General features: G+C 38.0%; 1 protein-coding gene across 5 annotated transcripts in view; it reads right to left on the bottom strand.

The window, feature by feature from the left end:
- Positions 1 to 25,102, bottom strand: part of CBLB (Cbl proto-oncogene B) — a 209,397-nt gene extending 184,295 nt beyond the window's left edge. The window contains exons 1-4 of one of the 5 annotated variants that reach the window (XM_082626004.1): positions 24,116 to 24,145; positions 23,776 to 23,932; positions 22,928 to 23,111; positions 9,246 to 9,496 (exon numbers count right to left, since the gene is read on the bottom strand). In XM_082626004.1, the coding sequence (XP_082482130.1) occupies positions 9,246 to 9,496; positions 22,928 to 23,095 (419 nt within the window). In that variant the 5' untranslated portion in view covers positions 23,096 to 23,111; positions 23,776 to 23,932; positions 24,116 to 24,145. Of the gene's footprint in view, positions 1 to 9,245; positions 9,497 to 22,927; positions 23,112 to 23,775; positions 24,068 to 24,115; positions 24,177 to 24,437; positions 24,536 to 24,946 lie in introns of those variants that run through there. The other 4 variants (XM_082626006.1, XM_082626002.1, XM_082626005.1 and 1 more) reach the window with 4 other exon arrangements.
- Positions 25,103 to 27,315: the final 2,213 nt, after the last annotated feature.

Here is a 27,315-nt window from a genome sequence, read left to right as displayed (position 1 = left end):
TGACTAGAATGAGGACAAACCCAACACACTAAGGAAGGACATTACAAAGTCAGAAAGAGCTTAGTCTCTGACAGCACTGCTGAGAATTACATATCCCTATATATGTAAACTACTGTTGCTCAGGTACTATTACTTTTATCCAAACATATTCCTAGTTTATGCAATTTATATACTCAGCCCATGCTGACAAAACACTTTTAAAATTGTACTGTCCAAAATTTAGATTCTTTAAGGCAACAGTTGGCAAACCACAGCCCCCAGGCCAAATTTAGTCTACCACAATGTTTTTCTAAATAAAGTTTTATTAGAACACAGCCATTCCAATTTATTTAAATACTGTCTATGTCTGCTTTCCTACTATAAAGGCAGAGCTGACTAGTGACCAGGGACCTCGCAAAGTCTAAAATATTTACTGTCTAGCTCTGTACAGTCTGCTGACCCCTGGTTTAAGCCACTCAACATGCCATGTTCAGGAATAATTTACTCTTGTTTCCTAAAATCCTTGAGTTGATTCTCTAAAATCTTAATTTGAAATCATACTTACAATACTTTGTATCTTAATAGTAAAGACACAAAGTGAACGTGAAGTGTAGTCTCCTCTATGCCACCAACATGGAAAATACCTCCCACATTTTTTTTTTAATTTGCAATACAGAAAACTTTGTAAACGCAGATTTAATGATGATGATGTAAGTCGTAATTAACTATTTTAATTAATCATCCAGAGCTTATCACAAAAATAAAAGAATAAAACAGGGATTCTTAATCAAGGGGTAATCAGGGCTACTATTAATATTGTAAATTAATTAAATATACATATTCATAGTACTAATAATTTCTAAAGAGATGGCATTTTATACATTGAAATCAGTAAGAATGTTATAACAAGATACTTATAAGTTCACTTATTTCAATTTATATAAAAATTTATTATTGATGAAAGTCAATTTCACCATGCTTTTCAATATATGCATAAAAATTAATCAATAAATTAATTCACCGAGCTTTTTATTATAAACCTGAAAAAAAAACCTACAAAATTATTTGAGCTACAGACCCTTCAAAAATAATTTTAAGTAATTTGTTTAGCATTATCTTCTACCGAGCAAAGTTTTTCACACTTTCATGACATATACTCTATTGAGTTTCAATTTTCTTTCCCTTCCATAGTATAAATTGTGCTGTATTCGGTCACTGTTATGGGTGAACTGTGCCCCCTAAAAAGATATGTTGAAATCCTTACCTCAACCCTACCTAGGAATGTAACCTTATTTAGAAATAGGGTCTCTGTAGATGTCATAAAGGTAAGATAGGGCCATTAGGCTAGGCCCTGAGTCATTATGACTGGTGCTCTCCTAAGAGGTAAATTTGGAGACACACACAGAGGAGAACACCAGGTGATGACAGAGGCAGAGATTGAAGTTATGCTGCCACAAGCCAAGGAGTGCCTGGAGCTATCTATCAGAAGCTACAAAGAGTCCTGAAAGCATCCTGCCCTAGAGAGCTGGAGGGAGCATGGCCCTGCTGACATCTTGATTTCAGACTTCTAGGCTCCAGAAGTGTGAGAGAATCAACTTAAGACAACATAAACTTCAGGTTTGCGGTAATTTGTTTCAGCAGCCCTAGGAAACTCATAGTCACACATCTATGATTACATGTGATTACATCACATGATCAGATGTTCAAAGTAACACATTTCAAAAATAAATCTAAGTTGTCTCTGAGTTTAATCTGTTCCTCAGTGATTCTACCAAATAAGACAGGCAGCCTCGATCTCTCTTTATGATTTAAATCTATAAATGGGTACTTTCTGTAATGATCTATGTGTATCTTGCTATAATTAACACATCTAGAAACAACTCATGTATAAATGCAAACTCCAACAAGAACTCATGCTCTGACAATAATGAGCTTAAAGAGACAAAGATTAATATTAAAATGGGTTTAGAAAACTGAATATTCCTGAAGCACTTTATTTCAAAACTGTGAGATATGAGTACTATTTTATGACCTACCCAATTAGTGCTGGATGCTAATCTGTTTGGATTCCCGGAAACTCCACTTCTATGTTAAATCACCGGGAAAAAAAGATGCTTCTTGGACTAGATTTCCAAGCATTCCTCAGGCTATAGAATTATCACTGCAGCTTGTCTGTTTTATAAACAAACTTCAATTTAGATTCGTAAAAATCTGCCAAAGGAGCTCTCTTTAACTAAATAACAAATCTGCCACTTGAAAGACATCATTCATCAACCTTCTTTGTGGGAGTATTGTTATTATGAAACTGAAAACAGGCATTCTTTCTTGAGTGCTTCAGGATTTTAATTATCAAATTTGAATGTCACCAGATATTTACTGAAAGGAAAACATCAATTTTAATAAACTGCCTTAAGACTGAAAAACATAAAAGGTATTCAACCATAAAGCGCACTTGAGTCTTGTGAGTTGGCTTACTGTCTTACGATACAATGGTTATCACTCAGCAATTTATGAACCTTTAATCAACTCTAAACTGCAAGGAAAAAAATTCTCCCATTTTAAAATCAAAATATCACATGTATATAATATATATTTTGACCTGGAAGGAATTTAAATGAATTGCAATAAAAATTTTAATACTTAATAAACCAGGTGTTAGAGACTGAATGGTATTAACACAGGGCTGGGGAAAAAAAGTAAATAAACAGCAAATAAATGGATTAATTGTAAACACTTTATTTAAAACTTTAAAACAGTGGACAGTGGATTTAGTCTTAAATTTGAATATCTGAATAGCAGAATAATTTGTGTTCTTTCATATTTTGAAAATATATGCCAAAGAGGAAACTGCTAGAGAAACCCTTCACGTTTGACTTACATGAAAATCAACACATAAATTACTCTGTATCCAGTTAGCAAAGCAGCATGGGTGTAGTTGGCCATAAAGTCCTTAAGAGTCAAAGATTCTGCAAGCTCTCACCTGCCCACTCTGACAGACTCCCTTTGTTTAACTTTGAAAACATTTGTCTAGAAAACTTTCTTGTGGCCTCTACTCTCATAGTGTGTTAAAGAAATAAGCCCCTTCATTTCCAAACTTTAGAAAAGTATATTCACATCTCTCAGATGCTTTAAATATGAATGAAAGCATTCTTATCAAGACTAAATAAACTTTCTATTCATTCGTGATAAATTAATCTCAGGAAGATATTCACTTTTTCTAGAGAAAATTCCATTTCCTACTTGGCAGAAATATTTCTACTTAAAAGCATTGATTACTATTTTCCTCTGAATCCAAATTATGTATTATCATTTTAAAATGTCACAAATTAATCTTCTACTTCCTCTGTTCTTCCACTGAAAAGAAAAACAATGCCTAGAATGCAGATACATATAGAAAAAATTAAATAGCAACTGAGTATGTTTATATTAAAATACTTATGTTCAAACCTATCAGTAACCTGTTTTGACTTACTTAGAAATCATATTTTTCTACTTGCAACTTGTCCCTTGTCCTCATGAAATGCAAAAGCACTGCAATTTTCACCATTAGTAAATAAAAAGAGAAATAGAAAGATTAGGTTAATATTTAAAATATAAAATTGTTTTTTAAAGGGGTATAAACCATCCCCTCTCTTGCATCATTAAACAATAGATACTTCATAGAATAAATGGAATGCATTCAATACTGTACAAATTATTTATAGATAACATAACTTCCCTAAGATTAATTCTCCTGTAAATGGTTACTGTAATAAAAAAAAACAACAGTATTTTTACTAGAAACTACTATTGGATTTGCAAAACTATTTAACAGACTGATGGAGCAACAGTAACCTTTAGTCTGAAACAAACGACATCTTCATTTGTTGATGCTGAAATGTCTTAGCCAACAAATATTGTGAATATCCAGAAAATAATTTAAAGACTGAAAAAACACTACTGGAGTCAGGAAACCAACCAAGGTTACAAAGAACCCTTGGAGGAGAAATGGCATCACACCACCAGATTCCTGCACTCTTTCCTCATGTCCTTCTCACAATGTACAGGGCTGCCCAGGAGAAAATGTGGAACTTGATGTGGGATTATAAACAAGGCCATTAACCTGTGAGATCCCATAATAATTAAAACTATTCCACAGAACCCAAACTGTGTACACAGGTCAATCTCTTCCTATGGTTAAACTGAAAACCCACAAGGAATTTCAAAACTGCTTCCATGACCGTGTAATCAACAAGTACTCATGTTTATACCAATTTAAACATTTCAGTTAATGCATCATCCTTTGGCCAAAGCAATGTTGTCATACAGAGGTATGAGGAATGCAAGCAGGTTGGTTTGCAGCTTTGTGTTTTGTTGTTGCCCTTACTGTTATTATTGTTGTAGCTGATGTTGTTTTGTTTCAACTTTTAACTTAACCATTTCTCTTTAGTATATCAGTTTCAAAATGTTCTTAGTACACTATCTCATGAATTGTAATAAACAGCAAGTAGGGTGATTTGTAGTTCTTTAGAGGGAAAGGCACTTTATTAATGTAGCAGGCTATACATTTTTCTTTGTTCAGCCAAATGGTCAATAGAGAAAAAGATTTTGCCTGATGCTCCTGAAGGATTTTAAATAAAGGCTAGCATCTTCTAGAACTAATTTTTTAATGTCAAAATACTTTTTTAAAAAATATATTATTTAGGGCTTCCCTGGTGGCGCAGTGGTTGAGAGTCCGCCTGCCGATGCAGGGGACACAGGTTCGTGCCCCGATCCCGGAAGATCCCACATGCCGCGGAGCGGCTGGGCCCGCGAGCCATGGCCGCAGAGCCTGTGTGTCCGGAGCCTGTGCTCCGCAACGGGAGAGGCCACAGCAGTGAGAGGCCCGCGTACAGCAAAAAAAAAAATATATATATATATATATTATTTAGAATGAGTATTATTATACAAGCTATGCACACTATGATTTGTTTTCTAAAACACACGCGCATAAAGAATGGTCCAGGGGCTTTCAAATGATATTAATAATAAGACAGCATCTGTGTATTACTCTTTGGCATGAATTGTTTAAAAGCCTTTATTTTTTTCACAGATAGGTTATCAAACTCAGAGCTATTTTTCCACCTCAGTTGACTTCTGGTTTTGTTCCAGTGGTTGCAAACCGGAGTGTGGGAGGGGAAAATGGGTTGTAGCACTCTGGTTCACTGAAGCAGTTCTCAAATATGGAAAATCTGATTATCGTTATGCCATCACCTCTGGGTGTTCTAAAAAAACACAGTGTCCAACACCAGGGCTTGAAGAACAGGAGATTAATACATAACTTTTTATATGAAAGAGTAAATATTTTTCTATTAAAATGGTCAACTGACGAAACTGCCAGCCACATCACTGAAGAAAGGCATCTCCTGTCAATTTCATATTTGTCACCTGCAACTACCTTCACACCCACTTTGACTTTTGCCACTAAAACTTTAAGCAATATGTTATAAAGTTTCTCCTCTTCCCTGTGCTTGAAACTATAAATTGTCCCTTCTCTACATGATTCCTGAAGCCCACTCCACACATACACTTGAAAACGTTATGTGTGCCAGAAATCACTGAATTACTCTTCCCAGAAATACCAGCTCAGAATGGTTTAGACACAGCTGGAGAAGCACCAACTCAGTGTGAGGTTCAGCTGTTTGGCGGGGAGGGGGAAGTGGGGAAAAAGTGATACTGGAGAAGGAAGAGGTTTACTATAAACATCAAGCGAGGCATGCAGGCTGCCTCTACCAGAAATCATTATTCCACCCATTCTCAAAGCAAGAGGCTTGCATTATTATGCACTCTTAATATCTATTTCCACAGCAAATAAACTTACCTAACTATAATTTCTACCTTTCACCCGCTACACAGGGAATACACTGCATGCCATTTGCTATATCTATTTATTTTTCTATTTATTATATTTATCACATTTGTGTGAAATTGCCTTAAAAATTCGGGCTACTCATATTTTAGCAATCAATCAAAGCACAGCTAGTTCAAAACTGATGCCTGACTTTTTTTCCCACTTGCCCTTACGTTTAAAACAAATCCACAAAGAAGTTTATTTTTAATACAACAGGAACATTAAAATACACATTTTGATTCATGTACTCATAAAGTACAGAATCTCTCAGGGAAATGCTGGTTTAGTCAATGAACTCCAAATTACTATTTCTAGTATTACTGTCCTTCATTTTTAGCTTAAAAATACTAATGTCCCTAGTGACATTATTTACAGAACAACAAAAAAAAAGATTGTTCAGAGAATTTATAATATTCCCAATTAGCAGTGTGTAATACATGTTAGATAAGAGTCATACTACTAAAAAGAATATTCAATTGCCTTCCAACCCTGAGAACATTCTAAGAAGTTTCTTTTATATTCTATAGAGCAAAACATCCAGAGTTCCATGTACAGTGGCACGTTTTAGCCTCAGTTACATTTGGAAATCTAAGGGAACACAGAAGTGAATGTTTAAAAATATATTCCTACTAAAAGAAACATAAAGCAGAAACATAAATCAAAAATTTATGTCTTGCTACAGTGTACCAAGAATAGTACATTATTATGAATTATGATCATTTATCAAATGTAAGTTTTGCATAAACACAGTGGCCACTGAACATTATCAGAATATTGAACATCGATGAAAGAAAAATCCAATTAGAAATATGCTATACCAGCACAGAAGCTAATAAACTTTATTTTAGAATTGAATTTAAGATAGTGACAAAATTTACTTGGACACTTAAAACACAGAATTTACACAGTTGCCTCATTGTGATCAGTTAACATTATGTAATCTGTCATCATCTATGGAAATCTACACACAATCAACCAAAATTTATAAAGATTCCACAATGATATGCTCCCACATAAAAAGCCAAAAAAATCTAAATTTATTTACGAAATGGTAGTTATAAGATAGTTCCTGAGTTAGAAATGTTTCAAGTTTCTAAAAAAGATGTAAAAGTGAGATACAAGTTTACCCCATCATATATTACTACATCCAATGAAAACACTTACGCCACTCAAATTCCTAGTCCTAGAAGTTACACACCTTCTCACTGATCTAATAACCTAAAAAGTAAAATTTCATGGATTACACTGCTAGATCAAGAAGAATCTCAGGGCTACCAAATGTGAGAAAGAAGTATAAAGATGTTACTAAAACAAGTTAGTTTTATTAGATCTACGTTAAAACTACAAGGCGAAAATACAGTTTTAAACATACATCTGGCTTCCCATAACCTTGGCCATTCTTGAGAAGTCTATAAGAAGAAGCAATCACTATGACATTTCTACTCCTTACTTCTGGAACCTTGTGGCAATTCAAAATGCCCATTAACAGTCCTGGAGAGAGTCTTAGAGCTTGAAGCTAAAAGGCAGCTAACTGGAAGGATCACCACCCTCAAGATGTATAAACTGTGGTCCAAGAATATTAAGTGATGAGCCCATAGTTACATAATTGGTTACACTCCTATGATTATGTTAGGATTCATCACTAATTTAGAGAGCAAATTATAAATAAGTAAACATTTATGCCATTTTACCTTTGGCAGAGGGTTTTACTATGCTTGAATTTGACGGTTTTACTCACTCTGGATATTTGTTTGGCTGCTATTTACAGAAAACTTCAGAGTCTATATACCTAGATAACTGAATTTTCTGTTACACAATCCTATGTTTCATTAGACTATATGAGACTACTGTTTCTGACCTGAAACATTAGAGATTTCTTAGAGGTTTTTCCCATATCTAAGAAAACTAAAACCCAGAGACGTTAAGAGTCTTAAACTAAAATTCACCTCAACTACGTTAAGACATTATATATTTTAATTAATATTTATTTTCCAGTCTGGAAATCTAAATAGACTATCACTATCGGTGAATATTCTAGATAGAACTTAAATGTCCCAGAAGTGGAAAACTCTATTATTTACTCTATTTAGTTTAAGATAGATCATGAAATTTAACGTTGAAATACCCAAACAACAAACTTCAATGAAGAGTCTCTAAGTCAAAAATCCTGGCTATAAGATGAGGATTCAGTTGATGTCACTTCAGTCATCACTGCCCCTGCTTCTCACTTACTAGTCAAAGTATAGGAACTGAAGTTACATCTTCCACCCACATCTTGCACACCTATACCTCCAATCAAGACTACATCCTGAAGACACTGTCCAACACCAAATGCTGGTGGAATGGAGCAACAGGAACTCTTACTGCTGGTGGGAATGCAAACAGTACAGCCACTTTGGAAAACAGTTTGGGAGTTTCTTATAAAACCAAACATAGGCTTATCATAATATCAAGAAATCATGCTCCTAAATATTTGCTCAAATGAGCTGAAATCTTATGTCCACACAAAATCCTACACACCAATATTTATAGCAGTGTTATACATAACTGCCAAAAATTGGAAGCAACCAAGATGTCCTTCAATAGGTGAGTGGATAAACAAACTGTGCTACATCCATGTAATGGAGTATCATTCGGTAATAAAAAAAAAATCAACTATCAAGCTATGAAAAGACATGGGATAACCTTAAAGGCATATTGTTAAGTAAAAGAAGCCAGTCTGAAAATGTTACATATTATATGATTTCAACTATAAGACATTCTGAAGAAAGCAAAAACTATAGAGACATTAAAAAGATGAGTGGTTGCCAGGGCTTCAAGAGGTGTATGGTGGAGGCAGTGGGGGAGGGAAGCAATGAATAGGTGGGACACAGGGCATTTTTAGTACAGTGAAACTATTCTACATGATACCATAATGGTAGATATATGATATTATTATACATTTGTGGAAACTCTGAGAACCGTGCAATACAAAGACTGAACCCTACTACAGACTATGAACTTTAGTTAATAAAACTGTATCAATACTGGTTCATCACTGTAACAAAAGTACCACCTTTTGCAAGCTTTTAATAATCGACGAAAGGGCAAATGGCGGGAGGGAGTATACAGGAGCTCTACTTTCTGAGTCATTTTTGTGCAACCCTAAAACTGCTCTAAAAAATAAAGCTATTAAAACAAAATAAGAACACTGTCTCAGGAACTAGCTATTGACACAGAGAAATTTGTGTAAACCTTGTGTAAAACTACAAGGTTTAAATAATATGAAAAGCGAATACACAAATGCAATGATATTTCCCCCAAAACAAACACATGGTAACATTCATCCTAACTGTGAAACAAAAAGCAACATAAATAACCTTAACCCTGAGAAAAATAAAATCTGAAATATTCTTACCTGTCCTGCGACTGCTCTTCGTACATCCTCTCCTTGCCTTCTTTAAAGAGTCTTATTGCTCTTTTTGACTTTTTCATTAGACTATCAATGTAGATTTTAAAATATTCATTCTCACTGAGTTGGGCAAGTTTCTGGTTGTCATCATATTTACTCAATATAAGTCTCAAATGCTGATATGTATCAGGTAAAATATCAAGTATATATGGTGGGCTATTCTTCAACTGAAGTTTGGGATTTTGGCACAGTCTGACCTAAAAGAAACAAAGACAGAAATAAAATATTTTCATATGAACTGTAACACTTTCTTTCACAGAAGAGCTGAGAAAATTATCAAACTATGTACTATTTCTTTGCCTTCCATAATATACATTTTGATTTTAAAATTATCATCAGCAATCTACAAAGAACCTACATTCCCATCTGTTTTCATACAATTAAATACTATTTTCTTCTCTTCTCATTCAGTTTTTCTATGTCAGACCTTAACTTTCAACCCCGAAAGTTTTCATTCTCTCTTCAACAACCCATTGTTCATGGCTTAACAGAACACCTATGTGCTAATTATTATATACCACTAACAGTCTCTTTTTAAACAAAAATGAGGGAATGGGCCTCATCTGCTGGCCCATTTTAACATCTCACATTCAGAGATTATTTTCCCAGCTAAAGCTCTTTGATAGATTTTTTTTTTTTTTTTTTGCGGTACACGGGCCTCTCGCTGTTGTGGCCTCTCCCGTTGTGGAGCACAGGCTCCGGACACCCAGGCTCAGCGGCCATGGCTCATGGGCCCAGCCGCTCCGTGGCATGTGGGATCCTCCTAGACCGGGGCACGAACCCGTGTCCCCTGCATCGGCAGGCAGACTCTCAACCACTGAGCCACCAGGGAAGCCCTCTTTGATAGATTTTAATTTATGTTTTGGTGTATTGTTTCCAAACCCTGAGAAGACTAAAAACAGATGCCCTTTTAATAACTGAATTATTAAGTAGTAAATGGGTGTCAGGTCAGAACAAGTCTTTTCCACCTCTTCACATTACATCCCAGGCCTAGAAACACATGTTACATAACGGTTCAGTCTTCCATCAGATGCCACCCAACGACTGGGGCGTTCAGGGCTGCCTGCAGAACCATACCTTCTGCTAGCACGAAAAGGTAGTAACTCTACTACTACATTCACTTCTTTCTACATGTTCATGTGATTTAGTCATAAGTAATTTTACCCATCTCTCATTCTTATCCCTCCAATCACAGCATAAAGAACCATCCAATTAAACGACTCTTTAAATAAACTCATTGGGAATTGCACAAGTGCGTACATAGTGTAAAGGCGCACACTCTTACAAAAGGCAAAATGTACACACCAAAGCAGAGTTACTGAGAAGCTCATGAAGCATAGGCTTGAGGGTCCCTCAGACACTTGGCCCTCTTCTAAAGGTCTCGTCATACATTTTTTTGTAAAGTTTTCAAGAACAAGAAATTTTACACACAATTAGTTTAGATTTCTGTCTTTTTCCCAGTGCAACATCCCTTCTGTCAAACTTAACCTTCTGCTGGGTGGCACTGAAGGAGCTGGGGGCATTTTTGGAGTCTGGCTAATGGGAATTTGAGTTGAAATACACTTAGTTTGGCTTTAGTGGAAGGTACATGTAAGGAACGCAGTCACTTCTGGAACTAGTTAAATCACTGTCAGCAGTTGTGATACAAGAATGGCTTCAGGAATATTTCAAGTGTTCATGGTGCTGACCAGCCCAGCACAGGAGCAGGAAGGTCACGTTTAAATTTCATAATTTGAATGTGTCAAATGGTACCCAGAATTGGAGGCATACGTGGGCAATGGAAGAGAATCAAAGCATAAAGTGTACAGAGGGCTTCCAGTGGTTAAGAATCTGCCTGCCAATGAAGGGGACACAGTTTCGAGCCCTGGTGCAGGAAGATCCCACATGCCGCGGAGCAACTAAGCCCATGCGTCACAACTACTGAGCCTGCGCTCTAGAGCCCGAGAACCACAACTACTGAAGCCCGCGCGCCTAGAGCCTGTGCTCCACAACAAAGAGTAGCCCCCACTCACGGCAACTAGAGAAAGCCCACGGGCAGCAACGAAGACCCAGTGAAGCCAAAAATAAATAAATAAAATAAATAAATTTTTTTAAAAATAAGTAAAGTATACAGAGTCTAGATTATTTCTCTGATGTCTGTGGACTTAACCATTTCTTTTAATGGTCTTTCTTTTCATACCCAATTTTGTATTTGTACTTTTTTCTTTAAAAGGACCACTCTAAATTTCTGGTTCCACAAAACACAGATCCAAATGAAAAAGAGTTGAACGTCAATAATTTCAAGAACCACAAACACAATAAATCAAGGAAATGACAAATGAAAAAGTACTCTTAAACTTACTTTCTCACTTGTTTCCTTTGAGAAATGACCATATCTTTTGTAGGGGAAAAAAGTCTGGCTCAAACTATCAAGCATCAGCCCCTAATTTAAGACAACCATTTCTCACATTAACTAAGGGCGTTCTATCTCCCTCCTCTTTGTACACAGTGCCTAAAGCAGAACTGTCTAGCATACAGTACAGAACTAATAAATGGATGTATAGATGGTTGGTTGATTGATTCTGAAATTCTTTATATGTATTTTTACACACAGATGTTATTATATTACTTCCTTATTTTCATGATTGAACTATATAATAGTATTTTCTCCCCTAAAGACAGATGAAGTCCCAAATATATCAATGATTTAACAAATCTTGCTTGAAACAAGATGGTTTTTCAGTTCTTAAAACTAAAAGATAGGGGCTTCCCTGGTGGCGCAGTGGTTGAGAATCTGCCTGCTAATGCAGGGGACACGGGTTCGAGCCCTGGTCTGGGAGGATCCCACGTGCCGCGGAGCGGCTAGGCCCGTGAGCCACGACTACTGAGCCTGCGCGTCTGGAGCCTGTGCTCCGCAACAAGAGGCCGCGATAGTGAGAGGCCCGCGCACCGCGATGAAGAGTGGCCCCCGCTTGCCACAACTAGAGAAAGCCCTCGCACAGAAACGAAGACGCAACACAGCAAAAATAAATAAATTAATTAATAAAAACTCCTACCCCCAACATCTTCTTAAAAAAAAAAAAAAAAAAAAAAAAAAAAACTAAAAGATAATATCACGAGTACACACAAATTTCAAAAATATCACCACCAACATCCTACAGCAGGCAGTTTAATTTCAGCAACATAAAACTGGGTACAACATGTCGCAGACTGATAAATTATTAACTTGTAGTTAGGGGGCTAGGCAGTTTTAAATTCATTTCCTCCAACTGGTGAATTTTTTAACTGATAAATAAAAAATTTTTCAGACATTCCAAATCACTGTTCTTTAATAGATTCTTTTAAATGTTACAGATTTTTAATTTACTATATACTACCTGGTCTTTTTCTCATTTGTTTTATTTAAATTATAATTCTATCTGAGTATTGATTTATTCAGTAAAATTGTTTGAATAACTACTATATACCAGGTACTGAGCTCAGTACCAGGAAATTATAGATGACTAGAGCATACTTCATGCCTCAAGGACTCTGGCAGAAGAGACCTAGTTCTCTATAATTAACTTAGGAGCAATGTAATTCTTGCTCTAAGGGATCTTAGTAAAGATCCTGTCCAATCCATTCATTTTTCAGAAAAAGAAACTAAGAACTACAAAGATTAGGCGACTATTGAAAAATCATTAATCCAACACAAGAGTCTGCATTTTATGAATCTCAGGCTGATCTTCTTTCTAACTATATCACAATTTAATTAGAATTAGGCATATAACTAATGATCCCTGGCTAAACTCATTTACATTTTTATTTTACTCCATTTGCAAATTTACAGGAACTTGAGGACCCATTTGTTAATTCTACAAACGTTTATATGTCAGGCATTGTTTCGGGCCCTATGGAGTACAGCAATGAATAAATCACACACCTGTCCTCAAGGAGTGTTCTAGTGAAAAAGACTCGTGGCTTAGAAAAGAATGACAGGAGAATCAGAGTGCTATAATGGAGGAGACTACAAAGTGCTGGAGGAGGAATGAAGCAGACACATCTACATGGCAGGGCCATGAAAGGCATACTTAAATTTGCAAAAGGAATATTCCAGGCAAAGGGATGTGCAGAGGCTTGAGAGGCCCCAGAGAGTAGGGTGTGTGAAGAGCAGTCAGTGCAGTCATTCTAAAAGGTGGGGGCATAGGAGCCCCTGGGTGAGTGGGATGAGGAGATCTTCAATAGGCTAGAGCCAGTTCATCAAGGCCTTTGTAGGCCACACAGTTTTCTAAATCTGCACTCAGGCAAGTGCAACATAAAATGCTGAACTACTTACTACTGCATGCCGCTGACTGTGCAGTTCATCAGTTGGATTAGTGTTAAACTGTGATTTATGACAACTTTTGCCGAAAATGAATAACCCTATGCCAGGACTATGACTTCCTAGCAGGTCAAATTCAATTCAATTCAATAAATATTTATTGAGTGCCTGCTATGTGCAAGGAACTGCGAAAGCCAGGGCGAGAAAAATTGCTTTTCTAAAACCAGTATTTTAAGGAGAAAAATCAAGCTCACCATTTAAGGTTCAAGTTCAGATTCGAATGACTCAGACTTCTAGAAATATCGAAGTCACTCCCTAGAATGAAAGCGGGTCCCAACACAGGAGAGCTTTCACAAAGAACACATCTACAGTCACATTATACACTGATGGACTTTTTAGGGCACCAACTGGTACATTAAAGGATTGGTTCATTAATCTTTGCTTTTGAACTAACTGGGTTGAACTAATTGGAATTGGGCTAAAAATTCCATTATAGTCATTGGCTCAAAGGATTTTAGAGTTAAAGAGGACCTTGGAGGTCACCAAGACCAACTCCTTCCTTGTTACATAACAATACTTAAACACGGAAATGGAACTTAGCTAAGTTTACTGCTCAGAACCCTGCTGTCTGGACTTACAAGTCAGGCACTCTCTCCATAACAGTAGACAACTGCCTGATGTATTTCTTGAAAAGGTATTTAAAGATTTTTAAGTAGACCTCTCTGTATATGTCTATATATGCATCGTCTCACATACATAAAAATATATATTTTATATTTAATATGGCACTACATGTATATTTCAGTAAATACATGAATATGTATTCACATACATAAAATATATATTCAACCATATCAAAGCAAAGGCACAAATATAAACACAAGATTTACTAGGGCTACAAGAATCTTCAAAGCCATTGATTATTCTGGAACACTCTTGCATTTAAACAGTTTCCTGACTGTGCTTTAATTAAAATTTCCAGCCAAAAGGTAACAAAGAAGTATTAGGTCAGCTAACATATTTTCTGCAAACAAGGTTCAAACCAGCCCCTGAAACCTATGAAAGAAATTCTACTGAAGCAAGTGGAAACTTCAACAGTAAGGAATTGTGCGCATACCATAAAAAACTTTCATTATAAAACACACCTCACCTCATGGAGCATTCAGTTATATTAAATCATGTATTGTATCTGCGAAATGAAATATCCCATTTTTTAAAGACAGTATGGGAAGCCTGAAAGAATCCCTCGTTTGTGCTCCTCAGGTAACTGCTTTAAGAGATTCCTTACTGCAGTTACTTAAAAGTATGTCACTATGACAAAAAAAGTGTATCTGTGAGTTCTTTGGGTTCTTTACAGTTTAGTTCAGCAAATCACACCACTAAGTATATAAAAGCATAAAAACTTATACAGCATAAAATTTTAAAAATATAAAAATAAAACAGAACTCTTTCTACATAGAATATTAATTGGGCAAAACAAGAAGGTTAGCATATAACTGGTTATGAGTCTAGAAATTAATCATAGTAGGATTTGGGGGAAACTACCAATTCTTTTATGGTTTTCAAAGAAGGTTTCTTTAGAAAGACACCTTTAACCTTTAAAACCTTTTATAACCTTTATAACCTCTTTATAACCTTTTTTATTGTTATAAGAAGCACCATTAAATAACTGACTAGTTGTAATTAAGATGCCAATTGTGTACTCATTTGTTCACATATCTGTCTTACTGGTCTATCTCCATCACCTAATGTAGGATCTTGCATACAGTAGATGCGCAATAAATATTTGATGGAGGAAAGGAGGAAAGGAACAAGTTAAGGAGGAACCTCTCAGAAGTAAAGTAATATTACAAACAGGATAGCCATACCTATATTGAATAAACCTGTCGACAAATGAATACAAAGCTTGGAAAAGAACTTGATCATTTCAAATATAGGGGGTAAAGATCCTTCTGATTTACTTCTCTTGGAAAGAGGAAGATTCAAGCAGCGTGCTTGGGGCTTCCCTGGTGGCGCAGTGGTTGAGAGTCCGCCTGCCAATGCGGGGGACGCGAGTTCGTGCCCCAGTCGGGGAAGATCCCACATGCCGCGGAGCGGCTGGGCCTGTGAGCCATGGCCGCTGAGCCTGGGCGTCCGGAGCCTGTGCTCCACAACGGGAGAGGCCACAACAGTGAGAGGCCCGCATACCGAAAAAAAAAAAAAAAAAAAAAAAAAAAAGCAGCGTGTTTGAATCTTCATACTATAAACATAGGCATCAGAATCAATCAAACCTGGGATCTAGCCCTGCCAGTTACTAGCTTTACAACCTTGGGCCAGTTTCTTCTTCTGGAAACCATGAAAACTTCTAAAGATGTTACAAATTCTCAGAAGAGGAAATGTAAAGTGTTCTGCACAATACCTGACACATACTGGGCACTGGCAACTTTTTAGGATTTCTTCACCTTCCATATTACACCACAACATGGCAAAATCCCTGCAGGTTTTGCAAAGATGTAAGAATTAGACCAAGGGCACTGGCCACCTTGTTGGGGATCATTAAGAGTTCTTTTATTTAGTTCCTAAAGTTTGTTATACTACCTGAAATCCTTAAAAAGTCTCCTGTTCTGTACAGAATAGGAGCAAATAAGGCTAATAAGCCCAGGTCACTTCTGATTCGGAATCAGTACATAGGTATTCAGCTGATCTGGAATCATTTGAAAGGTAGAATACTTAAGAACTATTTTTTGTAATTCCTATTAGAAAACAGTGTGAGCTTAACAATTATTTAAATGTTAATATGTTAAAAAGCTAAAAATTTAGTCGGATATTTTCAAAATGCTTCTTTAATTACTAGGAGAAAATCAGCACTTACAAATACATTTTAAAATATCTTAAATATATGCCCAATCAGAGTAGATAAAAACAGCATTGTGGCATCATTTAAGTCACAGCATGTTTTGGGGGGTTTTTTTGGCTGTACGCGGGCTTCTCACTGCCGCGGCCTCTCTGGCTGCGGAGCACAGGCCCTGGACGCGCAGGCCCAGCTGCCATGGCTCACGGGCCCAGCCGCTTCGTGGCATGTGGGATCCTCCCGGACCGGGGCACGAACCCGTGTCCCCTGCACTGGCAGGCGGACTCTCAACCACTGCGCCACCAGGGAAGCCCCACAGCACGTTTTTAAGGTGATCTTAATATAAAGGCTCAGGACTGATTTCCATTTCAATTTTTTACTTATTTATGCACTTAATTGCTAGTTTAAATATATAAACTAGTTTAAATATATATTGTTTATTCTATAATATACAATTTTAAAACATGATTTAGACATTACAAATGTTACAAGTTAACTCACTTCTTGACAACCCAACATAAAATTTAAAAATTCTCCAAAACTTCTCTGTATATTTCCTTACTTCCCTCTTATCTAAGCGGAAGTTACAGTTACCTACCAAGGATGACCCTTCTACTTGTTCTTAGCCTCTCCTTCTCACATTGTAATCCAGGATGCCACTTCATCAATTATTTCTTCTTCCCTTACATCTTAAATCACTCCCTACCTACATTCCTTCCCCTAAATCCATGAACTTCTCCAATAGCACCTACACACAAAGTTATGCTCTGCTCAAACCCTCAAGCTATCTATCAGAACTTTCTTTCTTTACACTAGTTGTCCCAGTTGTAGAACAATTTTTAAATAATCCACATACTCGTGTTCATCTAGCTGTCACACAAGCAAAAGTACACTGAAAGATCAACAATGGACTCGACTCAAGAAATTCAATGACTTCTTGAACTTTCATTCGGCTTGGTTTTCTCCATTTGAGCTTGGTTTCTCAGACTTTGAAACTATATCCTCATTAAAGCTATCTCTACTCAGGAAATCAGTATGCTCTCATTCTTTTCCTATCTGTCTCATCACTGTTCTTTGCAGGATTCCCTTTCCTTCACTGCCATCTAATTATAGATACGTGCCCGATACAGCCAAGAATTCCAATCTAACTTTTTCTCCACCTCTCACCTTCTATTCTGCCCTCCAACTCTCTTGTTGTTCTATAGCTTGAAATGCTGCCTCTATGGGCATATCTACCAAACATATGTCTCTAGTTTCAACTTCTCTCTTTAACTGCATATTCAATTTTCTGACTTAAAATGGATTTCACTCTGGCAAGTCGAACTCGACATGGCCAAAAACAAACTTACCATGCACCAGCCCCCAAGCTTCCTCTTTTTCTTCCTATGTTCTTTATCTCATTAAAGGCATCACTGCCTTTAGAGTCAACTAAGCTGAAAACCTCAAGAGTCACTTTCACTTCAACTTCTTGTTCATCCTCTATCTCTGAAGGGTCACCAGGACCTTAGATCTTACTCCAAAATGCCTCCCACGTTTGAACCAACACTTGCTATCTATCTACTGTCAATTCTCTAGCTCAGCCCTTCATTATTTCTTGCCCAGTCTGTTTTAATTCCTCTCGATCATTATTTCTACTTTTAAGGGTTTCTTTTTTTCTCTTAATTCTACTTTCTAGAGTCAAGACAGTAATTTATCACAGCATAGCCTTGACTTTCTCTCACTCTGCTCAAAAATCTCAGTGTTTCTCTGCCTACCAAATAAAGTCCAAATTCCTTGACAAAACAGTCAAAGCCTCTTCATCTTTCTCTAACTAACCTTCTTTCACTCAGCAATCTCCCTTTACTCATCATTCCTTCTGCCTGATGTGCCCTCACTTCACTGGAATCCAAAGCATCCTCTAAAAAATAGCTGGATAATACCTCCACTATGTTGCATTCTACACCAACTTTTCACCCCAGCAAGCAACACTCACATCTACCAGATGCTGTGTTACAGCACTTTATTTACACTGTATTACAGCACTTAACTACACCCTACAGGATAACATGGTTATCTATGATTCTCTATCTTTCCATACTTAGGATATGATAAATGAATGATGAAATAAATAGACAGCACAGAAAGCAACTCTGAAAGAAAGTAAGAAGTTGATTCAAAATCTGAATGGTTAAAATTCTACAGGAGTTAAAAGATAATAACTGATTAAGGCTTCTGGTAAATGTATGCTCCATATCACACAGATAAAAACCCAGGGAACTCTTGGGAGGATTCCTTTAAATCTTTTACTTTATCCAAAAGCTTTACCTAGAAGTGACAAGAGGCAAACTTTGGGATCACTTCATTTATCTAAGCACAAATCAGAATCTAACTCAGTAGTAAACAAAATAACCCAGACACGTAATGTGTTACCATATCAAAGTCTACTAGGGCCCATGATTCTGCTAATATAGAACAACCTCACTAAGGAAAAAGAAATATGTGAAGAATAATTCAAATAAATGATATTCCCTGTTCCAAGGGCCCAAGGACAGTGATATTCTCAAACCGAACAAACATAAACAATAGGCATCCAAAACCTAAATTTTATTCCACATGCAATATTTTTCAGAGGTATGAGTAATTCAACTTAGAAGAGAATACTTACTCTTATTTTTTAATAGCTGCATATAATGTAACCATTTTTGATTGACAAACTTTAAAATATATTATGGTTGAAGCGAAATTATAAAGGTAGAGAATAAATTATATTCCAAGCTTGGCAAATGTACTAAATGTACTAAATATACTGAGTTTACGGTAAAAAGCAGGAAAAGGCTGTTTGGTATCATCACTTTTTAAATGTTTTTAAAACTCTTTCAGTAATGTAATTTCAAATGAATGACAAGGACAGTAAGACAAAAACGTCGGCAGGTACTCAACTTGCTTTGCTCTTTGGCATCAATTAATTACTCTTTAATTTCCTGAACATCCATGTACGCTCAGTACATTTAGTATCTATTAGATGGAAAATTGTTTCTTCCACTTTCCATCACCTGGCTAAGATGCTTGTGAAAACCATGCTCAGGAACCTCACATTAATAAATCATCATTCCTACCATACTGATTAGCAATCATTTCCTTACCCTCACCACAGCATTTCCAACAAGAGTACAATAACGCTATTCCTAAAGGCAGTGGCCAGCAGAATCCAGACAGACAACAGTCTGAGCAGTGGCCAGAAAAACAAGACAGATGTTCTCGACTGCTCCCACTGTACGCTGTATAGGTCTGTATTACAGCCCCTTCCATACTACATGGCAATTATCCACTTACATGCCTGGCTCTGATGCTGGTCTCTGAGTTCCATGACAGGTCAAGCGCAGTTATATCTTGTATAGCTTTGCATCCCCAGGTAATCAGCACTTCATAGAAACACAGTAGGTCCTCAAGAAATGTTTTCGTGTTTAAGAACCTCCATCTCTGTAAGACCTTTGGAACAGACTCCACATTTCAGGTGTATTTGAACCTTGCTGTGTATTCATGAGCAATAGTTCTGTCACTATATCAAACAGGCATCTACTGACCTGAAGAGTGTGGGGTCAGCTATTGACTTACACTGACACGTAGAACTAAAACCAGAAAATATGTCTAAATGAGATGCTTTGGGATATGCTACTATTCTTTTTCTCAGTAAATGTACTCTGCTAAGTCTGTGCCACTGATGTTTTCTTACAAAACACTTTACATCTTAACAAGGAACACAGCTGAGCAATCACTCCCTCCCACTCTCAGTGACCTTGTATAGAAAGCCTGCCCTCTGAAAACATAACAATTAGTTGGAACTGGAATTTCAGTTGACTGTTTTAAATTCTAGAGGCCAGGGAATGGTGTAAATACACATTTACTAGATATTTCCCCTACAGTCTAAGACTGTTTCACTGCCTTGTGAGATGTTATTTTACTTTATAAGTGGTTGAGACGGCATACTGTACTTGGAGCTTGTTTACAATTTTACACTTCTAAGATGTGACCTTGTTGCAGAGGCTTCATGAAGAAAAAATGCCAAATGCTTAACCTTGCCTTTTACATAACTACCAGTTAGATTTGAACGTTACTATTTTCCGTTATTCAGAAGCTAAACTCCTACTGTTGCAGTTATTTTACAAAACAGGTAATGTGTCAAGGGATTAACTTTTGGACTAATAATAAAGTTCCTGATGTAATCACCAGGACAGTGTTGATATTATGAACCACTTCCTTCACCACTGACAAGGAAGGAAAGACAAACACATGTGGGTGATTCTTCTGCATTACACAATTAAATAAAATAGACTTTCCAAATAGTAATTATCAATGCTTTTTTGTTACTGTGAGATAGAGTAGCAATAAACATACTGGACTCTTTTAAAATGATGTATATGGTTTCCCTCCACAAAGCCCACGAATGCATTCATAAATGAACACAACAATTTTCAGCCTTGACAAATAATGAAGACAAATAGGGAAAGCCACACAATGCGCCTCTGGCTAACACCCATACCCGCATTCCACTAAGTAGAGACTTTAGCTAGTAGATTTCCTTGAGTCAAGTTTCTCAATTGGAGAGGCTAAACACAAACCCACAAAAGGGTTAACAAAACAAACAATGGCAGAAGCTTAACTATCAAATAACCATCTATTTTACCATAACCCATGGTGAAATAATTAAAAGAGAATAAAACTTAAGTTAACAATTGGTTACAGACCAAAATTACACACACATTTTTTAATGTGTCAAAAATAATGACTCTATATTACCTACAGTTTACCACTTCTTATATAAATCTTTTTCATTTGATGTTCTAACATTTACTCACAACTGTACAAATTCTGACCACTCAAAGAAGGGGTGGGGAGAGAGAAGCAGCTCCCTGGTAGAATCTGACCCATTTCTGCCCACTCATATAACAGATAAGTTAAAGAAAAACCTTGAATCTCCTTCTCTTATGCCCAACTAATGGTTCAGGCATGAGAGTGACCTTAAATTGCTTACTCCTTAGAAAAGCAAAGACAGCTAATATTGCGCCTGTCAAATATATACAATTTTTCCAACTGCATGCCCCTCATTCTTAAGTATCCAATGTTAAAATCAAAACCTGACCTCAAGCAGCAAGTTGCAATGTTCTGACACTATGACATCATTCTGTCTGGAGCACTTTAATATCACAATTTGAATAAACTGGCAGAGGCTTAAATAGGTCACACTGAATCCTAAAACTAAGGATATTTATCTAACAAAAATATTCTGGCTCTGCCTTTAGTATCACCAGCCATATAATGCCAGGTCTATTGTTCATCTACCCATCTGTGCTTCTCATAAGGAGAAATGAAAATAAAGTAAATCTTATCCCCTTCCTGTATTGCTAATACCACTGACAGTGGCTTTTTGCAGCAAATATTTGAACATTGTTACAAACCAAAGTAAAGTTGACTGCTACCATATGACTTTGTGAAGGCTTTAGCACACACCTACAAAGAAATATTTTTTAAACCTCCATTTCTGCAGTTATAAAGACATCAAGAGCCCTGCATCAACTAACTTTATAATTAGCCCCAAATCTCTATGAAATAAAACCATAAGGCGCTACATTTACCAATATATAGGGTTCAGTACTACTGCTTCAAGAGCAAAACTATTAATTTTGCACAGCAGCAAGCTACATCTTAATTATATTTATTTCATAATCCTACTTAGTAAAATAGGACACAGTTACAGTTTTCTCCATAGACCCCTGTGAAGTATTCAGGTTGCCTGGACTTCTCTGGGCACTGACAGCCAGCATATTTCTTCTTGTAACATTGTAGTTCATCTGAAAGCAACATGCAGAAACCACAGAAGTTTCTGATACTCTCAGTCCCACCACCTCCATCAGAAATTTTCCTTTCACAATAAACAATGTGTAATCAAAAAGGTTTCCTGTTTCAAAATGGAATAGATGAAAGAAACTGTAACTCTATCATTAACAACAGCAAAAAAGTTCCTTAATGAAGATGAATTCTCAAAGACGAAAATGGAAACTCTCAAACACTGCTTCCTCACTTAAGGACTAATCTGGTTCTTTCCCCAGTTATCATTCTCAGCATCATACATTGTGGTTGTCATGAGTGGTCCGTCAGAGACTTTTCTTAAATTACTTGTATACACTCTTTTGTTATCTAACAGCAAGACAACCTTACATAAGATGTAACAAACACATCCAAACTATTCTATGCCATGCACCAACAAAGAGCAGCCAACAGTAAAAACTTTGCATATCTGAGTCATGTAGAGGAACTTTGAAGCTTGAAGAGTAGGACAGAAGATAAAAAAAAACAAGTCTTAGCTCTGAACCCAACTTTTCTAAACACCCAGAGCAGATATAAGAAAGATGGTCAATCCAAAGCAAAAGATTGTTGCTACAACAATTATTATTATTAAGTAACAGTACAAATAAAACTGGAGAAACCAGCCACATCCAGGGTCAACCCTGCTGTGTACAGACACGGTCAGACAGAACTTACCACTTTGTCCATGAGTTTCCAAGTTTTCTCCACAGTCCTGCGATCTGCTGCTGCTTGCTTAGGGGGTCCAACTGCATCTTGAATAGCATCAATAATACCCAAAATTCGTCCTTTTCGGGGGTTTCCTCCTCGACCACCAGGGTTTCTGCCATTCATAGAATTTGCCATCTGGAATCTTAGTTCTCTGAAAGGGAAATTAAAAAAAAAAAAAAAAGTTAGTTGGTCATGAAAATATTTACCCAACAGAAAACAGGTTAACTTGTACTCACTACACCCTCCTCCATCAGTGAGAACAAAATCCAGGGCCCCAGATTCAACTTTTCAATAGCGTGTGAATTTACACTCTCAATCTTTACACACAACAAACAGGTTTAGTAGCAATAACCTTAGATTTGTTTTTGGAACATTAAGAGTTAAAGATGCAAGTAATGAAGGCTTAATACCAAACTCATAACAATAAAAACTTACATAGATTTCCTCCAACTAGATAAGAACACACTATTCTGTTTTTCCCCTCCCTGCCTTAATCCCAATTCAAAAGACTAGAACTGAAGCCCCCAGAAAACATTTTGGGGGCCTCCCTCAAAAACCGCACTTTCACTCTGTTAGATTTCGTCAAGTTATATAAACGTAAAGATAATTCTACAGCAGCGTAAGGGGCACGTCTGCTGTCAACAAAGGCTTAGGACTTGGATTTTACCCGCTAAAACCACCAACTACGGACTCATGAACATGGACACATGAACACACAGTTCTTCAAACAACGCGGTTGAGGAGTTGCGCCCAAGTTAAGAGCCAAATAAACCAACACACAAATAACCCATTTTAAAAGAGAGTGAGAAACTGACAAGAGCGGGCACAGAAAGCAGGAGAGAGTTCACTTCTTTCGCTCCTCGCCTCTTGTCTCATCCAAGTGGGGTGGGGGTAAGGGGTCCAAAGCTTTGTTTCGGGACATCTGTGCCTCCTCCCGGCTCAGGCCCCTCCCCTGCCACTCTCGGATCACAGCTGGGGGAGGAAGGTGGACAGAGAAAGGACAAAGTATCGCCTCGCGCCTCCAGCGCCTGCAGCCCGGTCCGTCTCGGGCGCTCTGCGCTCGGCTCCCCGGGTTGCCTGCAATCCCAGCCGCCCGTCTCCCTTTACTCCCTCTTCCTCCCTCCCTGGCCCTGCCCAGGTCCGGGCTTTAAATACCCCTCTTCAAACTGTGACGGCGGCGGCGACAGCAGCTGGAAGCCGGGGCTCTCCCCTCTTCCTCTGTGGCCCGCGCCTGGCTGCCCCAGGGCCCCCAGGGCGGAAAGCAGCGTCGAGCCTCCCCCGCGCCCCCTTCCCTCCCGGCCTCTCGGCGCAGTAGCTGCCCAGAGACACGCGTGTGCGTGGGTCTGACTCTACGCGCAGGAGCCCAGGGTGCGTGGGCAGCCCGGGCAGGGAGTGTGTAATTGCCGTGAAAACCCCGCTCCAGAGGAAGGAGTGACCCGGAGCACCGGCCATCGAGACAGGGAAACGCAACAATTACCGTCAAGACCAGTCCACGCCCGCTTTCCCCTCCCGCCCGACTCTCGGGGAGGCCGCGGGACGCTGCAGCCGGAGGAAGAGACCACTCGCTGGCCACCCCACCCCTGTAGGATACACACACAGAGAGCCAGGCGCGGGGCGGGGCCGGGGGCGGGGCCGAGCGCGACGGGGCCAATCCCGAGCACCCGTGACCTGCCCGACAGCGGGCGGTGCCAATGGGCGAGAGGCGCCCGTCCTCCTCGCACTACCACCCGGTCCACGTCTCCCACAGTACACAATGGCCCCAGAGGAAGGCCGACTCGCCGCACGTCCCAAATGGAAAGGGATTCGGAGGGAAATGGCGGGACTGGACTCACCCGAGAATGAAAGTGGAAAAGGGAAAGGAAATGGAAGAAAGGATGCAAGGCACTAGGGAATTGACCAATAAGGAGTGGGCGGGTGGGCGTGAGCGTTGGGAACCGGAGCCAAAGCGGACTCCGGCTAAAAGGCGGGACTTCCTGCTTCGCTCACTTTCCTAGTCTTTTGTTTCATAGCAACAGAGTAGTGGTTGAGAGGGTGTTGCTTCTTTACTCTGGGCGGATCCGAGGCTGAAGAATTCATCTCCCTAGGGCTGCCAAACTCTTCTACCCTGGACAGTGGCCAAACAGGTCTAAGGCATGGCTGGCTTCTTGTTGACTGTCAAAAAAAGAGCAAACAGTCACTCAGCTTCTAAGATGAAGTATAAGCCTTTCATAGAATAGACTACACTAGGGTTGACACCTGATTGCCAATCAAAACTTCCTAAATTTCTGAGTGTGTTTCCCTTTTACTGTTAGTTTTTAAAGAATTGCTGATCAAACATCAGGTTGATGAAAAAGTAAATAGTTGACACCGCTGGCCAAATTGTCTCTATTGATCGTGCCAGGGCAGTGAAAAAACCAGACTATGTGGGTTGCTAATGTATACAATGTACCTTTTTATTTAGTGCAAGTTGTGTATAAATGACTGAAGAGGAAACAGCTTTTGTATTTTGTCAGTCACCTTTACTCTGTGTCTGCCATTCTCTCCCAGCATTTGTAATCTCTCTGTGGCTCCATCCTTATGTCTTTAGAAACGTCCACATCTGGCTAATCTTAAAAGGAAAAAGCTACTGTGCTGGGATCCTTCTTTCAGCAAGATCATATATTAAACAAATGCCTTCTATTTCTTTCTATTTAACTTCAGCCCCACCACAGGTGCTACTAACAATTGCTCTAGACTGTCATGCTTTGGAATTTTCTTTCCACCTCAGTTGGTAGAGTTGAATACACTTTACACCTTGGGCTTCTCAGGTGTTGTAATCTTTTGTATTCAAAAAATATATTTTTTAATTCTTTCTCTAACCAGTTAACCCGATAAAATGTTTCTTAATGGTTCTAACCACTTTCTACCTAAATAACCATTTTAGTACTGTGGTAATTACTGTCAAGGATCATGAGTTGTTATAAACATTCTTTACAGCCCTAATTTCAGGTGGTTAAGATTTTCATTTGATTAAAACAGGCAAAACGTGCTCTTTGCAACTAGTCAGGTGATAAAATGTAGTTCAGGAAGTAATTTTGTTTCTTTACCATTTTTTCTATGCCAATAATTAAAGACTAGTTCCTTGTTTTCACACTGCGTTTATCTACATAAGTACTGGCCTCTCCATATCTCCTCCACCCATGCCTATCTCTTTTACTCATAGTAACAGTAGCTAAATTTACTAAACGGAGACTGCAAAAAGAAAAAAACTTATTGGGCCACCTTTTAAATAAATCCAAAAAGAATATATGTATAGAAGGTTTTTCAGCATGTAGGAAAAGAGTAGCTTAAGGAAACTTTACAACTAAGTACATTACTCATATTCATATCTAGATAAATGCAGAATAAGTAAAATACATGTTATAGCATGTGGCATTCCTTTGATGTTAGTTTTGCAACTGAAAGAGATGACAATGAGAAAATAGCACTGCCTATGGTATCAAGCATATCATATTGAAACAAATTACAAGTTCTGTGGGATATAGTTTTATATATGTGTGTATATATACATACATATATATATTAAACACATACACACACAACACACATACGTATATATATAATACCAAGAATTTACAGCTTCATTCTCCACTAGCTATTTTATCAAAGCCATCTTGAATCCAAGTCAAGTTCTGGTGTAGTAGAGTTCCCATTTGAACCCTACTAGGATTCAGGATTTGCTTATGTCTGATGAACTGAGGTAGTAGTAGCCCTCCCTGCAAACTATTAGCATGAGTTGATGTGTGTGGGAGGATAAATACCTGTTGGGAGGGACCTTCATATCCCAGATGCTTCCAATGAAGACACAAGAGATAAAACATAATAAAGGACTGCATGCTGAGGGCTATAGATAAAAGCACAAAGAAGTGTTTTCATAGTAGACTTTGTGATACTCAGAGCATAAGTAGTAGTACTTCAAGGTGATAGAGTTGGCTAGAAAAATACTCTCCTCATTTCTGCATAGAACAAGTCAATCTCCAACATGGTGCAGTTTAAGGTGAATGCAGTATCCTTCAGCAGCATGGTGATTTGTAACCTAGAGGGAACTTGGGTACAACACTTTTATAGGAGAGGAGTGTTCTCCTGGAAGATCCTGGCATGAGGGAGAATGGTGAGACTCCTAACAAAGCGCTTTCCTAGCACCGTAACAGCCAGTAAGTGAATAATATAAACAAACTGATTATAAGTTTATGTGAGACCCTTCCCTCAGGACTCCCAGAAAAAACTGGGAGACATTGTGGCAGGGGTACTGAGAAATTCTGTAATGGCAGATATGAACGCTTGTCATCTGAGCATTAATATTAGACATTAATATATGTAGTCACAGGCTGGTGCCA

Source organism: Mesoplodon mirus, assembly GCF_964341445.2.
Source record: "Mesoplodon mirus genome assembly, chromosome: 6".
NCBI lineage: Eukaryota > Metazoa > Chordata > Mammalia > Artiodactyla > Ziphiidae > Mesoplodon > Mesoplodon mirus.
This window is presented reverse-complemented; position numbering and strand designations above follow the sequence as displayed.